This window comes from Tinamus guttatus, unplaced genomic scaffold (assembly GCF_059628265.1).
Source record: "Tinamus guttatus ecotype Peru unplaced genomic scaffold, ASM5962826v1 Tinamus_guttatus_pri_ptg000397l, whole genome shotgun sequence".
NCBI lineage: Eukaryota > Metazoa > Chordata > Aves > Tinamiformes > Tinamidae > Tinamus > Tinamus guttatus.
Genome location: NW_028288931.1, coordinates 2,406,103 through 2,424,596, shown reverse-complemented (window position 1 = coordinate 2,424,596; position 18,494 = coordinate 2,406,103). Strand labels below are relative to the sequence as shown.

The window sequence follows — 18,494 nt, the reverse complement described above, 5'->3', positions numbered from 1 at the left end:
GTCAGACAGCAAAGGGAAGAAGGTGGCTTTAGAGAATGAAGAGTGTTCTCCACCGCTGCTCTGCGAAGATGCTTCTAAAATGCTCCACTCAAGAAATTCCTTCCCTGCTTTGCTGTGTTTCACTCTCGCCATAGCGAGCCTCTGGCAGCATCCTTCTTAATTAGCACACGCACATGAACTGCCACATCACCACATTTCTTATTTTTTAAACATCCAGCTTCCAAAGTAAAGTTTCACAGGGCTGGTCATATGAACAAGGATAAACATTTGCTGAGCTGCTTGATAACATTTAGCCTCCAACAGTACCAGAAGAAGGAATGTTGGACAAGCAAAACCAACGCAGGCTTTAAACATTCGCTGCGCTGTGAGTTAGTCACGGAGCCCAGTGCTCTGAGGAAACTAAGTACTGACCCAGAGGGGAAAAACCTTCCCCAAAACTCACTCAAACAAGTCCCAGTCGTTCAGCTCAGGGTGTTCACTTCATTTTGCTGAAGTCTTTGGGATTTCTCCAAGGTAGCTCTATCCTAAGTGAGAAGTTCTCACTCTTCACTAAGATCACAAAGGTCTTTAAGGAATCTTTGACCCTCTGATGGCACCAGGCAACTGCTCTTACATTGCAGGGCTCGAAGCTGAGGCTGAGAGCAGGAAGGTGGCAGCCCCACAAAAACAGCTTTCCTGCAGCGCCAGGGCTTGCCTTGGAGAGCAAAGAGCAGCTCACTGCTCTCCAATGTGTGGGGAGGAAGGAGGACCCACCCTTCTGGCACACAGGGGCCTGCACTGAGAGAGGATGTGGAGATGATTATTTTGTTGCATAAAAGTCATAACGCTGCAATTCTGAATCAGCCTAATTTTAAGCTGACTCTGAATTTTAGTTATTTCCTTCCCGCAGCACTGTTAACCCCTCCATTCCAGCAGGTCAAAGCTCTCTTCCTCCAAGTATACAGGAAAGCCAGGCATTCCTGTCCCTCTGGCATGCACAGCTTGGCAGGATCCAGAGCTGGCAAACGCCTCCCTAGCAGGCAAGAAAACTACCTTGGCTTTCCCTTCAGCAGCTGCTTCGGTTCTCCAGGGGAAATCTCCTGCTCTCCTGTCTCCCTGCACAAGGAGGGACTGCACGAGGGCTGCTCGCAGACACCCCGCAGTGACTCACTTTGCACAGGACTCCCAGCGCCAAGTCCATAACTTTATTCTTCCTTCCTTATTCTTCCCTATTCTATCCTTCCTTTATTCTTCCTTTGCCTATTCAACCATTTTGAAGTTGCATTTGTCACAGCGTTACAAAAAGTTCCATTATAAAATGATTTTTGGAGTGGCCTTGCTGGCTGCAATGTCTTAAACCTTCCTCCTCTGTTACATTGCAGCTGATAATCAGCCAGACAGGGATGGATGGAATCGGATAAGCTGCCGAGACGAACCAAAGGGTTGTCATTTTTCCTTTATGTGAACAGAATTTCACTCGCTGCTTTTAAATCCTGCCTGTTTGGAAAGCAAGATGCATGATGTGGTACCCTTTCATTTTCTGGCATCAAGCTCGCCCCTCTCTAATGATGGCCCCTGATGCAGCAACTGGAAAAGTTGAAAAGCCAAAAGCATTTGCACCACTCTACCCCTTTTGGCTTTCAGCAGCTGTCTTTCCGATCCAAATTTAGCAGTACGTCTTCCAAACCACTAAAGAGATTAATCAGGTCTCTAATAGTGGGAATTCCACATTTACATCCACTGTATAGAGGACCGAGATCCCTCTCCAGGGAGTTTTGTATGGTAGAGGCTCCAAACGCTAGGCTGGCGTTGAAGGGGATGGAGCTGAGATGTGCAAAATGAAAATCAGCATCATGAAGAGTTTACGACTGCTTCCTGATGAAATGCCGAGGTTAGAAAGGAATATTTTATGCCATTTTAGCCATGACAGATCGCAATACGTCAACACTAAAATTATGCCATTTTACATGTGAAAAAATGACACCAGAATCACAAAAATTATGCAGATAGATCTATAATTTTATACTTTGTTCTTACAGATGTGCTGCCTGCCATCTAATAGCCAATTATCAATTTGGCCCTGCAATTCTAATCACCCTGTCTTCAGCTGTCTTATGGCGTGGATTTCTAAATTTGTAATGGAGTTTGTCAGATTGCACCTTCCCCTCTATGGTCTGGAAGCCACCTTATTGCTCCGAGACAGTTTCAGCTCTCCAATTACAGTATTCAAATTGATGACAGAAAAGGAAACTAAACTGAATTCTGAAAACCTGCACTATTCTTATCATCATCATTCAGGCCACTACTTTTTCTTGTGCTTTCCTCACTGCAAACCTTAATTTTGAACCCCTGGGGATCCTGTACAGGGAGGTGCCGAGTGCCAAGTCCTGCACTGAGCTGCTTGCAGGTCGGGGTCTCAGTTTGCAGCTTTGCAGTTAAGCTCCACTGCGGTACCTGGATCACATGAAAACACTGCAGGAGGAGGCTGGCTTAGAACTGCTCCCAGCACATTTTTTATTTAAGGCATGGAAATGCTTTTATTTAGAAGTCAGCTTTAAAAATACTCTCCTTTAAAACACTGGGCCAAGCTGCAAGCGATTGTGTCCCTTCAAATTCCACACCAGGATACCACACAAGTGTTTCATATTTTCCCTGACACCCCAAGCTTCTCCATCTGCTAAACCTAACAAAGACCTACAGCATCACCACGGGTTTGCCCGGTCTCTCATTTCTGTTCTCTGTTGGCAAGTCTCGAGTCACTCCTTTTTGGAGAAAAGTGGTGTCAGGAACCACTGCTCCTTGGTCTGGTGACGCTTTTGTGACATTAGCCCAGGACTGGGTAACACAGGGATTGCTGAACAGTTGGGATTTACAATTCTGGCCCATATGTACCAGGTTCTCAGCTTCAGAGGTGCCACAACTTCACTGCTTTTCAGTGGCCTTGAGGTTATGGAAAATCAAGTTCCAGGGGAAAGATAGGGGGGACGATCTCAGACCAGAAAAGGGCATTTAGCGAGTTCAGAGATCCAGATAACGGAGAAGCAGGGCTCAAGATAAAAGCTTGACAATAGAAGTGGTTTGCTATAAGATACGCACAGCTGATGCTCTTGAATGCACTGAACACCCGTGGTTTAATGTACCAAAGCATCACTATCGCTTCCCTTTTCATGTCACCAAGGACAATTTTAAAATTCAGAGCATTTGATTAGCTTTATCCATCTACACTAGGATAATTAGTAAAGGTGAAATCTCAACATACTAACCAAACAGCCCTTTTCATAAACTTCCAAGAACATTATACAAGCCATTATCCTTACAAGATAACCACTCCTGCGGCTTTGCAACCTTCTTTTAACTCCCCCTTCAAATATTTAGCTACCTAAAATTCCCCACCTCAAATAACCACATGAACTTCTGTTCCCTACTGTGCACTTGAGCAAATAGCTGGATGAAGATTAGTTGTCCTATCAGTTTGACAAACAAGACCTGCTCTTTCCCCTCTCTTTCTCGATACCCCAGAACAGCCCTGTTCTAGTGCAGGGTTTTTTTTCTTTTTTTTTACCTGCAATATTATGCCATGTAGTTTCCCCATCTGTTTGAAAAAACTTGCCAGATGACAAGACTGAGGGGAAAAGAGCAACTGTCAGTTTTGCAGCCAGAAGAACAAGCCTGCCTGAATACATCAGGACAAGCCATTTATATTTTGGCAAAATGGTTGATATTTTTTCCTCGTCAGACTTGCATACATTTGTATAAATCAGGACTGACTGCAAAAAGGTAAATAGGCAGTATTTAGTATCTGTTGCTGTTTTTACTAATATTGTACACAGACATAAATATCCATACAAACCCCATGGCAAAAATGTTTTAAATGTTAGACTTTGGTTGAAAATCTTTGATATAAAGCTATGCAACTTCTCAAATTCCTTCTTTGGGACACTGTCCTTAGAAGTGCTTTCACATAATAGCAAAATAACAATAAAAAGCTAAGTTTTAACATGGCTGATTGAAAGGTTCCATTTAGCCAGGCTCTAATATCCACAGGCTTTTCCTTCACGAGTTTAAAAGCCTGTAACTAGCAGAACAGATAGTGCTTCAGCACATGAAAGACGTTACCAAGCAACCTACAGAAACGGACAACAACATTGATAATCCATTCTAAAGTAATTACATTTTATAATTAAACATTACTGTAAATCCAATAGATCCCAGTAGGAACTTGAGCACTTTAGAGACACGGCAGCCAACCTGCCTGTTTCGGCGTATCCACGTTAGCTTCCTTCTTTGAATGAAACATTAAGGGAAGAGCTGGGACTGTCATTTAATAGGCCTTCAAACAACTGATAACCATTACACAGCCTCATCTCGGTAAGTGTTAATCAGATGTTTCTTGATTTCTGTAACTTTAAATACAGTATCATTCTTCTAACTGGCAGTGAAGGAGCAATTGCCAGAAGGAGTCTCCCAAATGAAAACCTGGTTGAGATGCGGCCTCTATTGCAGCTGCAGTGACAGAACTGCACCCATCAGTCAACGAGGTGGCTGTGCGAGTTACACCAAGATTATACTTACAAATATCCTGGATAACACAAGGGCAACTCCTGCTGCAAGCCCATTTGCCTCACAACCCAATTCCTGCAAATATATCTTTGGAAAGCTTGGGAAAGCCTCAGCTCCTCGACAGTTGTCGTTGACATTTTCTGTTCAATTCCTACTTAAACATAAAGGCTCTTGCTTCTAAAACCAATGCACCAGGCCCATACCCACCAATTATCCCATGTGCTCCAGTTCTCTGCAACAGATTCTAAAGCAAAGTTTGAAAATTAAATATTAATAATGTTTGATTATTATTGAAAATCAACAGGGGAGTCGGGAGTTGCTTCTGATTTTTGTTATGTCTTGGCAGCTTGTTTTCCAACAGCTTGCATGGATGTTTATAACACCAGTTACCAACACGGCTCTTCTCTCGCACACAATAGCCAGAGCAGACTATTGCTCAGAAAAGGCATCTCCATCACAAGAAGTAATGGGGAAATTCTTTCTGAAGCTGGGAAAAACACCTTCCATCACACAGCCACAAAGCACCTTCCAGCAAGTCATGTCAAAATAAGGTTCAGCCTCCCCTTACTGTTGCTGGAAGGATGGACCAGCTGAGCAAAGGGGAGTCCCCCTGCTCTGAGTCGCAGGACAGGACCAGGAGCCTGGTCTGCACTGGGGAAGGAGAAGGGAAGGAAGAAAAGAACACGCACCAAGTCAGCCCAAGGTCGCCAGTATTTGTGACAAGGACGGAAATAGAACTCAAGGGTCTTCCTGACTCACAGCTCCTGCTAGGAAAGCTGAATGGAAGAACAAACATCTCAAAACACAATCAAACTAACTTCTAATTAAATCCTAATGCAACTAGATTTAACCGTGTCAAGAGAGGGGGAAAAAAAAAAGGAATCCTTCAATGGACTATCTCAGGCACTAAGACTCAGCTGGATCCAGCTGCATCTAAATCAGGAAGCATGTCAGCAAGAGCAGTTGATGTTGCAGTTAGAGTTTCTTAATGAGATGCTAGACTGTAAGAGGACGACAACGGATTTGAGAAAAAAATTGCAAGTCTGAAGCAAAGCACAGGATGACTCGGTAGAGGGAGGAGAAAAGCTATTGTCTGATCTCCTGCACCTTCCAGAATCAAAGCTTGGGGAAATTCTAATAGAAATAAGTTATTTGTGTTCTTGAGTTCTCCAGCACAGAAAAAAAAAACAAGACATCAACTTCTCATTGCCTTCAAGCTTCTATAATCGATGACGTACACGAGCCCCAGAGCACAACCAAAGCTGATGCAATACAAGGCCAGGAATAAAAGTGATAAAGATTCTGCTGGCCCTAAGCTTATTACCTGAAGCTGCTATTCATGTCAGGAGGTTTAGAAAACTTGCACAAAAAGGCTATCTGTGCTGTCCAGTTTGCACACAGCAGTCTTCGCCTGAGGAGCTGACCCTATTAAGCTGGAGGGATGTTTTCTTACGAAATTATAAAAGGTAATTTGGCACACTGGAGGAAGAAAGTCAGTGCCTAAGAAAAGAAACATTAAATAGAATTTTAAGCTGTAAGTATATACATGCAGCATCAATAAGTGCTTTCAAAAGAGAGCACAATGTGTTCAATAACAAGATCTGAAATCAACCCTTGTTTTCGTAAGTGCAGAATATTAGATATTTAAAAGTATGAAAATACTTTTTGAACTACATCAAACCACACTGCTGTTTATCATTAGTTTCAGGAATTATTACACAGGCCGCACTTTGGAAGTGGGAAAGTTGCCATGTATATGAATATATACATACTTTCACGCACTAAGAAGCACATCGAGCAAATATATCCCCTACACTACTGCGATGTCACAGATCATTACCTTTACATGCCCGTGTAATGGTTCACTTCACAAGCTGACTTTTGCTAACAAAGTTGCTTATTAGGAGATATCTGTCAATCGTACAACATTTTTTTTTTCTACAGCTACTGCCAGGAGAAGCACGTGCAGAAGATGGTAGGCAGACGTGGAGAGCAATACACTTGGGATGACACTTTATTATTTGGATTTTCCAATCCTTTTGACTCGAGGCTGGACAGTCCGGTAATGGCTTTTCTTAGTGACTACTATTCCATTCCCACATGCTTTAGGGAAAGAAAGTGGAAAAATTACTCACCTAGTAATTGTGCTTCTTCAGATGTCACCTCAGATTCCTCCTCCTGAGCTTTGTGCCCGAGGCAGAAACCACGCAGGAAATTCCCCTAGCTCTCAGATTCCGGGCACTGTGATGGACCTATAGGCTGTCTTAGGGGCTCGTGCATTTCAGCCATGTCTTTTCAAGGTGTACAGGATGCAGAATTCCTAAATCCCTAATTACACATAAAGAATACAGATTCTCTTTAAAAACAACCAACGCTCCAGATGGATGATGAACAATGATCAGTTAAACAATGACCCCAGAATCCATCAGCTCTTCACCAAAATACCTCCATGTCCAAAGGGAAGGCAGGCAGAAAGACAAACACCTTGCAAGATCATTTTTCCAGAGCTGTGTTATGACAAGGTAAGTCATTTTCTCTTTCCCTAGAGATACCATCTGCACAGGACGCTCATTTCTGGAGAGCCAGGGCCCAAGGGGATGCTCCAAAAGATGCTGTAGCAATAACTAACCAAAAAAGAAAGGCAGACTGCAAGAAAAAAAAATACAAGTGCAGGGACATTTTTCTTTTCTTTGTAAGAGAAAAACAGTCAAGAGAATACAACAGATGCCAAACAGATCAATTATGAAAAGGATGTCATGAAGAAACAAAACCGACAAGAGCTTTGTATTCATTAGCCTTGAATGTAGGGCCACGGCAGGAATAGTCCGTGGGCGCGGAATGTAACTGCCAAGGGAAAGAATGAACAGGGACCAGACTCTGTGCACAAACCTACCACTGACCCAGCCTGAGGCAAGAAATAAAGCCTTGCTTTTCCAGAGTAGAAGTGTCCTGACAGATATCACAAGGCAATTTATGGGAACTACAATGCAGCACAATGCTGTGGGCTGAAGGGCTCTAGCCAAGGCAGAGAAACACTTCCAAATGGTTTTCAGATATAAGTGAGGACCCTTCCCTCCTGTTCCAGGATGAAGAGATTTCTCAGTCGGTGTCACAGCAAAATGCTCCGGGACATGAGCGATCCTGAGAGAGCTCCAGGTGACACAGCGAGCCCGGTGGACAGTTGAACTGATTGACTCTACAGCTTGAAGCACAACCTTGGCTAACGGCAACCTGAACAGGTATGTCCCAGCATTGCCCTTACATCCAGAAATGGGAATTTCTGAAAAAGGAGCCTCACTGCAACAGAAGAATCCTGTTATGTTGGGGAAAAAAAAGAAAAAAACAGAGGGCAGCGGGGTAATGGTCTCCTCGCGGCAGCCGTCCTGCTCCCAGCTCCTGCCCAGCGCACTGAGCGCAGCCGCACGGTCACTCCATGCCGTGCTAAACGGGTTTGATTCTTTCCACTTCTGCACCGTATCTCCCCCTTCCCTCCCAGCACTGGCAAAGCGTGAATTGTTTCTGACACATGGAGGACTCAAGGGCCCCAAAAGCACAGTCATAAGCAGATGGGATAGCTGAAGGAAAGAGAGAAAGAAAGAAAAAGTCAATATGGGCGAGAGTTACTCTGCATCACTCCAGCTTCACACAGCGAGAAGTGACATCGGGAACAAAAGAAACATCTGCTCGGAAAGAGTTTTTGTCTCCATCCAACCCCTGGAAGAGAGAAGAGACAGAGGCCCAGAATTGCCAACACACCTTGTGCTTTATCCCACTCCTGGAGTGCTTAACAGCAGAGATCAAGGAGGGCGAGCTTAGTTTAATGGTGTCTTGCTGGTTCACCTGCTGCCCATCAGTCTTTCCAGTGCTTGCTCAGAGGGACAGAGCAGAACATTGCTGTTCCCTTCCCTTCCAGGCTTACTTGTGATTTGAACTTCTGAAGAGAGGAAATTCTCAAGCATTAAGGAGTCAACAGAGATTAGTCCAGTAATTTATCAAAGGTAATAGCTAATAACAGACAAGAAACTCAGAGACTTCCTATAGCCTCATGTCAGCATTGTCACTCCACAAAGGTATCATGAGAAATTCTTGGAGAACAGAAGCAAATTTATTAGCTGGAGGCTGATGGGACTCCTCCAAGAATACTTTGGTCAACAATAAATCATAGGAATCAGCTTGCAAATATTGGATCTTTAATAACAATGAAGCCGGTGGAGTGGATGTTAGAAGAACGTTAGAATTCAGCTGGCAGGATGAAGGGACTCGCTTTTATTTGGCCTGACCTCCCATCGTGAGAGGTACCGGGGCCTGGCCCTGGCATCTCTCCAACACCGCATTAGACACCCATCAGGCTACAGTGATTAATGAACTGCTGAAAGAATAAAGCAAGAAATGGCAAGTTAGGGGATCTAGATAATAAACTAAAGGAAAGAACCATAAAGTTTCATCAAAATAGAGACAGAGAGCACCTCCTAGGTCATGAACTCCACATCGCTGCCAATGCAGAAGTGGCTCCCACTGCACTGCTTTGTCCAGGCTTTCTTTCAAGACTCAACAAGCTTCCACTCTACTAAATCTCCACTTACCAAATTTCATCCTAACATTCAGCTTAAAATTTTATTGCTTTAAATTTTCAAAATTCAGATAAAGAGCAATAGAAGGCAGCGGTCTTTACTGCTTTATCCTACAACCAGCCAAGGAGTTGCCTTCTGCAAACGCATCTTTTGAATCACGCCACTGTGCACCCACTGAGGAAATTTAGGTAAATCCACATTCTGCAGGCGACGATGTCCTACTTACAGGAGAGCTCAGCGGCTCAGAGCAAAGGTCTGCGGGGCCAGATAATCCAGCACAGCTGTGCTGCTTCAGGATTGAGGAATCCTAACATGGTATCAGTGCCGGAGAAAGGCCTTCGGGAAAGCCAGAACAGAACCAGGAATCAGCCAAGGATTTGCTTGGGTTCATCTTGCATCATGCTGAATTATCAGTGTCCTGCCAAGATAACTTCCAAAAGATTCTTTCCAAAAGGAAACGGAGGCTCTGATGGAAGAAGAGCCAGAAACAGCCACATTTCCACTTGATGCTTTCTGTGAGCTGAGCTGGCTCACCCAGGCAGCAGGAGGGTTTCAGGGCAGATGAAACACGATTACATTATAATCACCGTTTGTTACTTTGCAAAGTACAGGGCTATGCACTTTCTTTACTGCCCAGGGAAATCATGTTAACAGAATTAGAGCAAGAACCCAGTTTTAAACAGTTTGCTAGGAAGCTACTAACACGGTTCCAGTTCTCAGTGCATTCACTCCTCGGAGCCACCGCGCTCCATAAATCAGTGGGATTTATGTCACAGACTTCCTCTGAAACAAGTACAAGCTCTTGGAGAGGAGACATCCTCCAGCGCATGCTGAACATATAGCTTTACTGTACATCATCATCCTGTACAAGTGCTGTTGGCACAATCAGGTGCTGTAGATTTTCTAGCTCTCTTGCATTTATTATTCTTTGCAGCCTTCTCCCGGTGATAACGTTTCTACTCCCTGATAAATGCAGAGAGGAAGAAATTAAGCATCAACTCTGTGGCCACGCAACGGTCATGTCGGAGGCTGGATTAGAACTAATGAGTTTCTGGCTCCCAGTCAATCAAAGCCATCAAAGCAATTAAGTCAAATAAAGCAGAGAACTGCTCTCTGCTCGGCTGTCGTCTGCCCGTCCTCCCCGCTAACTTCTGGGCTGCTGAACATCTATCAGGTTTGACAGAGGGTAAAGGGCAGAAAGAAACTAAAGTTCAATGCAAATTGCCAGCGGGCTGGAGGGCAGAAACAGCAGCACACGGACCCCTTCTGAGTACCCATCACCGGGGCCTCTGGCCACACAGAGGAGAGGGGACCTGGAAAAGAGCCACCTCCTGTCCCTTGAGCAGGAGGAGGTGACGTGGAGGGAACTACAGACAGAGCAAGGGGAAAGTCACCAGGCACTCGAGGGGGACCCAAGGAAGCACACTGAGCACGCAGGGCTCATCCAAGGAAACCAGGCTCCATTATATCCTCCCATCTGCGAGGATTTTAAGAACAAACTTTTCCTTTTAAAACATCATTTGGATGTCTCAAATCCAGCACACAGCAAGACACACCCAGAGGATTCTGTCTGCACTTTCAAGATAAACAGATGCAAAAGGCAAGCACTGAAGTCATTTCAGTTTATTGCAGCCTCTCGCCGTCGCTTGCGGTGTCCTCCCAGGGAATGCACAAGCACCTTAGAGGAAACAGTTGCACCTCACACAAGTTTGAGGAATTAGAAAGAATGCCTATTTTACTGAAGTGCATACTGGATTACAGACATTCAAACGTATTTAAAGACTTGTTTTCTTCAGCAGAGCTAATGAACTAGAACAAGATGGGCCCATCATTTCTTCTACTTCTTTCAGTAAGACAGTTAATAAAACCAGCCTATATCTACTTATGCTCACTTTTGAGCTCACATAATTTATAAAATAAAAATAATCCAGGCAACGAGGAATATAAAAACATTTCTTTACAAATAAACAGCAAAATCTGAGACTCGGGCTGTTATTCCTACAGCGACTTGCCTACTTTCACACGCGGAATCTGTCAGCAGGAACAGAACTCAGGACCAAGTGCCCTGTTCTAATTAACAGTAGATGCTTTACCTCTCTACTAAGTGCATAAATGACCAATAATCATTACTTTAAACCACCTCAGCTCATTAAGAGAGGATGTTTATGAGCTGGTCCTGTGGTGCTCCCTTTCCTACGTGGGTTTGGTCCATCACCCACAACACTCACGTTACATGAGGACACGGACACCACTGGCCATGACAGCTCCTCTGCAGCCCGTCTGGATGTTGTGTCACACAACGAGGGGCTGCTCGAAAACAGGCAGCAGTTGTGGGAGCCTCCACTGAAAAGTACTTTTGTGGGAACGTAAACTTAATCTCTTCACTAAGCATAAAAATCAAAATGGTCCAAATACAAGATTTATTTTCCCAGCCATGAAGGGGGTATTTTTCCTACCTTTTTCTCTTGAAAGCTTCATGTCAGTTTTATCTTCAAAACAAAACAAGCAATCACAGACCAATCTAGGGTTCTTATTCTCCCCTTCCACTCTTTAGATAAAACCTGAATTGTTTAAAATACTGACTTACATATGTAAAAACATCACAAAGTGATAAATAATAATAAATAGAGCAAAACATATAAATGATTAACATCTCCTGGTAAAGTCTGGCACAGGGATCCAAAGGAAAGAACACTATGCACAAAAATCACGCTCCCATTAAGGGGCAGATTTAATCGCTGATTAGAAAGTTAATCAGGAGTCTATAAATATTTTGTCTGGAAAGATGGAATCTCAACTGAGGTGACTGCGTTTTAGTAAATATTTGCACGACTGCATCTGCAGCCCCCAGATTGAAGGCAGAACCAGCAGGAGGGGTGGGGGGACGTGGCTGACCCCGGTATCACACAGGGAAACAGTGTCCCATGTCACCCGCAGCGATGGCACCCCCAGGTACCTGCAGATACGTGACTGTGCTGAGGGCAACGGCAGCAGCTGGACTCCGACCCTGCTGCCCTAAATCCCTTTACATTTGAGGACATCACAACAGCTTATGTGCATTTTGCGAGCTCATTTGGCAATTCACAGGCCCTTGTGTGCATCCCAAAAACTTGCTGCACTGTGTCCAGCACCTGCACTGTCACTAGCTGTAATACGAAAGGTCCCTGATCTGACAGTTTTGCAAACAAAGCATTGCCTTTAAGCGGCAGTTTGCAGACTAGTCTTACACCAAATGTAGCTGCTGCGGAGCGCTTGCTTTCAGCATCAGGTTTTGGAGGTAAAAACAAATGTGTTCAAATTGCACAGCACATTCAAATTCCGAAATATTTCATGCTGATATCACTCCAGCTGAGGGTAAGGTAACATGGGCATCTTTAAGGCAGGCAACACTGTAGCATGGATCGCAGCATTTGAAGTATTTTCTATACTCATGCAGTATGCCAACAGAACAAATATATTTTTAGCCAGTTAATTGCATACCCTGTAGCCAAAAGGGGCTCAGACAGGTTAGGTCTAAATCTTGTTTGCATGAATTCAGTAGAGGCTAGCGAAGCATAAAATATATTGTAAGAACCATAGGGGGGATTTACAGTATAGTGCCCTTTTTCAGATGCTCAGTAAATAAACTCGCATGAGAGCAAGCATGGAGTAAAGGAAAATTCCAGCAAGCCGAGAGCCAGGCAGCGTTTCAAACTGCAGGGAAACTCTCATTGCAAAGGCATTTCTTCTCCCAGAGAAATTAGGATTTGATCACAAGGTACCTGACTGATTTGAGATCATCATTCTATTTCATTATAATAAAATTTTTACCCAGAACAGTGTCCAAAATAAGTCTGTTAGAAGAAACTGCATTTGTATGTGATGAGCACAAAGGATGGGAGATTTTCCAGGGGTCTTAGAGCAAGGAGAATGGGAAGGTGCATTCCTATCTGCAACTGCTTCTTACGTACTAAAACTGATATGTTGTTTGGTTTTAATATCATCCGTCCCTTGCTTCCAAAAAGAAAAGGCATTTATGCCAAATGAAAGAATAAGAAGTTGCACAGGGTTGGGAAATGGAGATGGCCAAAACCTTTCAGGAATTTTCTGCTGGCTCTGGAAACACGAGGGCAGATATGCGGCACGGTGCCGGCAGGCTGACTGCAGCTCAGAGCAACAAGGGGTTTCAGCCCTGCGTTCAATGAACTGGGGAGCTCAGGCCTGCTCGTGGGGCTTATGGATCTGCACAAAATCCCCCCAGAATAAGGGTGGGATAGAGCTGTGCCAGACCGAACGGGCACCGCGCCAGGGCCCAGGGCTGGGACACGAACTCGGAGGGGGCCAGCAGCAGTGGCCCAGCCCTGCCCCAACAACCTGCTCTTCTTGGCCAGGCAGCAGCAGTCGGGACTGTCAAAGCCACCAAAGGGACCCGGCATCCAACGCTAATCAACTTCCCACACGAGTTCAGCTCCCGATAACGCTTCCGTTTCTTGCCAATTAGGCTTTAGTGACAAACTGTCAGGATATTTGTGTTTAAAAGACTCTTCTACCTTAATAGATGCCTGCTAATCTGCAGAGTGGTGCAGATAACTATGGGCATGGACTCCGATGGCTTTCTCCCCTTGGGGTCTTACTTTTGAAAGGAAATACATCTTTAGAGCTATGGTAAAAGGACAGTGGAGGAAGGGGAGGGAAATGAAAGCAAAGACAACAAGAAAAGCTAGGATAAGAAGAATGGCAGTATAAAACAATCCAGCTTCAGTATTACAACGCAGAAGAAACAAATGTGTCAGACCCAAGGGTACAATTCCAGCAGACGACTAAAAGTCTGACTGGATTTGACACATACCCTCACTTAAAGGGACCAAGGCTGCTGTCAGGTTAAGGTATTGGGTATTCACTGACATTAGGTGAGAAAAACTTGCCTTTATGCCTGAAGAATAAGAAGAAACAATAAGTCTTAGTTCCATTCACACATTTCCCCTCTTCATGGGCAACTGTTTCTAGCTGGTTTTGTTGGTTGTCCTCAAGCAGTGGACACGCTATGGAAGATGCTGCGCTCTCTCTGTAGCATCTCCCTCCCTACCAGCCCGTTAAAGGCCACACCGCAACGGGACAGCACGAGGGATCCTGGTTTGCTTCATCCATCATCCAGAACCGGGAGCTCAGCTCCAGCCGCAAAATTTTTATTACTAGTTATGATGCAAAAGGCTGAAACCACACGATTTGATTTCCCCAGATCTAAGGCTGAGTTTGCAGCAGCAGCAGTTGGAGGGGAAATCATTTTGACTTTTCACTGAGCCAATTTGATCTGGAAATTGTTGAGAGGGAACAAATATGGAATCCCACTGTGGCATTTTTGCAGGCACTTTCTGACTACAACCACATTTTTTTATTATTATTATTTTTGGGCATCACTTATTACTATTTGGTGCATGTCAAAAATCAGCTATTCCCTGAAGTCATGCATGACTGATCAATTACAGAACTAATACTTTTATCAGTCATTTTAGGAGACAAATAGTCCCAGGCCCTTTTAAAGTTTCCCAACCTGCAGCATGGCGAGATTGTTATTCATTTTAATTCCAGTGCTCTCCAAAAAGGTCAGAGTGCCCACAGTACTCGGCTGTGCACAGTAACGCACAGCAGCATATCCCAGGCAAGTCTCTAGGTGACCAACAACCTTTTGCAGGAAGCAGTCTGTGTAATACGGGCGCTTTCCTCTCTTTTTCTCAGGGAGGGAAAGGAAAAAAAAACTGTTTATCGACTTTGGACTGTCTTTAAAATAAGTAGAACCTAAGCAGTCTGCCCACTCTGCTAAGTTATTCACTGATGCAGAGCAGAATACATGCATGCACACGTCAACTCAAATCACTGCAGTACTTACTTCTCTTAACAGACTTCTACATACCATTTCAGTTTTCCAATCCATCTTTTTTCTTCCTTTCTGTGTGGGGGGAAAAATGTTTGCAGCATTCAAGACAAGAATAAGGGAGTTATACCCTTGGCCCAACTTCTTAATGTGCAAACAGCTCTGGTGCTCTTGTGCTGCTCAGCATTTTCCCAAACAGCAGGTAAATAAAAAGACACCACACAGATTTTGCTCTCTGGACAACATTATAGTTATACTATGCTTCTGCTTTGATTATTATTAGTTGATCGTTTCCACGTAAAACAGCCAAAAACCTAAAGACACACCCTCCTTGGCTCAAGTATCTGGAGGCTGGGTGGAAAAGAGGAGATACCTGCTAGGGCTCCTGCTCCATTGGAAGTGCCCTACAGAAAAGCAGAAAGTCTTCAATTTGGGCATCATCTCTAGTCTTTGATCATGCACCAATTCCTTCTCCTAGCTTTTATCTGCCTTCTGGCAGAATGATGAGGGAAAAATATATATATATATCTCAATCAACAAGCACCATCCATATCCATCCTCCCTCTGCTACATTTACACTGCCCTGTAAGAATGTCCAGGCTGGGGGGCAAAGATGAGGAAGAAGACTCAACTACCGGAGTGGTCTGGAACACATTTTAGAAAATTCTGATGCTTAAAGCTCTGGAAAAAGGAGGAAGAACAACAAGAAAAAGGGGGTGAGGGAAAGATAGAGAGAGAAAAAAACCCAACTTGCTGCTACATCACACAACACCCTAACACAGCCCTCCACATCCAAAGCAGCCAGCAACCCCATCACCTGCCCTGCTGCAATCTCTCACATCGTGTGCTCACATGAGTGCTTGCTCACCTAAATGCTGCATTGTGACTTATTTTTTCCTGGCAATTTTTTAGCCATCCAGTTCTTTTCACGCAGCATTTATCTTCTAACCTCTCTTAGTTTGCTTTTTCATGTCTTTAAATCCTGAAAAGGAGGACACACCTTATCTCTTTCATAAGCTGGACCAGCATCCCTTGTTTTGCACATTCAGTCTCAAATCTCAGCATGATATTTGTTTCTCTCCCTCTCTGAATAAATAGAAGCACAGGCACTTTTAAGGAATAAGAGCTCTGTTTGAAGAGTAATTAGCTGTCAGCATAAAACTAGTATTTATGGATTCTCATCCTTGAAAAAAAATCTAACTCTGCTACCCGGCACTGATTATGGCTGTGTTACAAACAGATGGAGCTGCATCCATACAACTTGCAATAATCCTATATTTAAAAAATAATTAAGTACAAATAAAGGATTGAATTCCACTAGCTTTCATAAATTTGATTTCCAATTTGAGCTGTTTGTGCAGCCTGGAAGCTGGGCTATTCCTGGCTATATCACGCTGCACTAGTGCACCTTGAAAGTGGGAGACTGCAGCACACGCAAACGTATATTCCCAACGCCAGGCACACGGGAGGGCCAGAGACGGGTACCCGCTGCCCACCCGCTGGCTGGGATCACAAGGAAACCAGGCACCCCTGGGTGCTGCGCCTGGCTGCTCGGCGCACAGGTTGGAGACCTACCAAGGATGCTGCCTTTGTTTTAAGGACACACAAAGTTGTCAGAGTGTGAAAACACTCTTCTTCAAAGCCCTTGGAATAACCTGCCCTTTACCACAGCGTTAGTCTTTTACTTCCTTCTCTGTTCAACGTGGGGCAGCATGTTCGTGGAATACTTGCACCTCCATGAAGAAACAAACACAGGAAATTAATGCTCCGCTTAATTAAGTCTGTGCATTTAACTTGCTGGCATCTCCTACCATACCAAGATTCACTCCAAGTTTGCTATCCATCACAGCGCAAGATATGACAAACACGATCCAATCCTACATGGAATCTATCGCTCTTGGTTAACTAGGTCACAGACTGTACTGCAATGTTTGTAAGGCTGCCAGGCTTTTCTCCACGAAGTGTAGGCAGGAGGCCAAATTCGCCCCTCTGTTGCACCCCTGCCTCCCTGCTGCTGCTCCCCAGCCCTGCCTGGGGCTGGTGCGAGCGGTTCGGGCTGCCCTTTGCAGGTAACGAGGCCTGAGCGACTCCACCCAAGGCAGAGTGACAAAGGGGCTGATGGGGACAGCGAGGCTCAAGCCTCCGCGAGGGCACATCCCGCCTGTCCATCCCATGGACCGGCACAAGTTTCATCATCTCCTACCAGCTTTTATGTATTTAAATGCTGTAAAGCAGCCAGGTTTCTGCCAATACCCCAGGAGGGAGCCTCTTGCACAACCACAGACACCTCCCGCCAAGCAAGTTTTTCCTTAATAGCCATGCTGAAATTTGCCTTTGCCTAATTTCAGCTCTTTACTTCCAGTCACACCCTATTAGACTACCCAAACATTTCCTCTGGCAAGAGGAAAAGTGTAGAAACATCGACAGGCACCTGCCAACACACCCCATGCAGAGGGTGATGCTGCAGGACACCCATTAACACAGCTCCCCCCCACCCCTCGCTCCTGTCACCATCCTTCCAAGATGCCTGTTTGTCAAAGAGAAATGGGGTGACCCTATGGAAGCGAGGGGGACATGAGGAGAGGGGGACAAAGGTCCATGGGATAACTGAGGGGATGAGCAGCGACGAAGCCATGGGGAGGCATGCGTGGAGGGGAAAATAACATGAGGGGTGATCAAGAATAGGGGACATAGCAATGAAGAGAGGGATGGGGTGTGACCAAAAAGACAGTGGGTGACTTGAGACATGGGATGAGGGGTGACAAGGCTTGGGGGAAGGAGGGAAGAGCTGACTGAGGATGGAGAGGTGTGTGACCAAAAGGGACAGGGCTGTGAGGGAGGGGAAGGTGCCAGGCTGCTTGGAGCGGGAAGACGAGGGCTGCTCTTACCTCTTTAACCTTCATCCTGCGGGCGTTCGTCTCGGGGTCCTCGGGGGGCCGCCTGCCCCGCGCCGGGTGCCGGAGGCTCTGCCGGAACCGCTCGTAGTCGAAGCGGGAGGGGGGCCGCGTGTCCCGGGCGGCGGCGGGCGCCGCGCTGGCGGGCTCGGCGCCCCGCACCTGCGGCCGGGAGCCCGGGGCCGTGTGGGCCGGCGGGGCGGCCAGGCGGGCGGCGCCGCGGAGCCTGTCCCGGAGCGGCGGGGGGCGGCAGGGCTGGCGTGGCGGGGCTCGGCGGCCGCGGGGGGGCTGCGGGGCAGCTCCGTGTCGCCGGTAGAGGAGGACGACGAGGCGGAGGAGGAGGAGGAGGCGGAGGACGAAGCAGCGGCGGCGGCGGCGCGCCGGGGCAGGAACAGCCGCTTGAAGCGGGAGGAATCGGGCAGGAGGAAGAGGGCCCCGAAGCAGAGCGTGAGCAGGCCCGAGAGGAAGAGCAGGAAGAGGAACTTCTGCGGCAGCCGCAGCCCCAGCGCCGCCGGCCAGCCCGGCATGCCCGGCAGCTTGCGCAGCAGCACCATGGGGCAGCGGGCGCGGCGGGCGCCGCCGGCTGCAGCGGGCGCCTTCACCGGGCGGCACGCGGCTGGCGGCGGCCGGGGCTACGCA

General features: G+C 46.0%; 1 protein-coding gene across 1 annotated transcript in view; it reads right to left on the bottom strand.

Annotated features, from left to right (window-relative positions):
• The window catches only part of MAN1C1 (mannosidase alpha class 1C member 1), a 54,240-nt gene extending 36,198 nt beyond the window's left edge, over positions 1 to 18,042 (bottom strand). Inside the window, exon 1 of the mRNA XM_010228653.2 lies at positions 17,850 to 18,042. Coding sequence (XP_010226955.1) covers positions 17,850 to 17,864 — 15 coding nt within the window. The 5' untranslated portion in view covers positions 17,865 to 18,042. The remainder of the gene's footprint in view (positions 1 to 17,849) is intronic.
• Between the last annotated feature and the right edge of the window lie 452 nt (positions 18,043 to 18,494).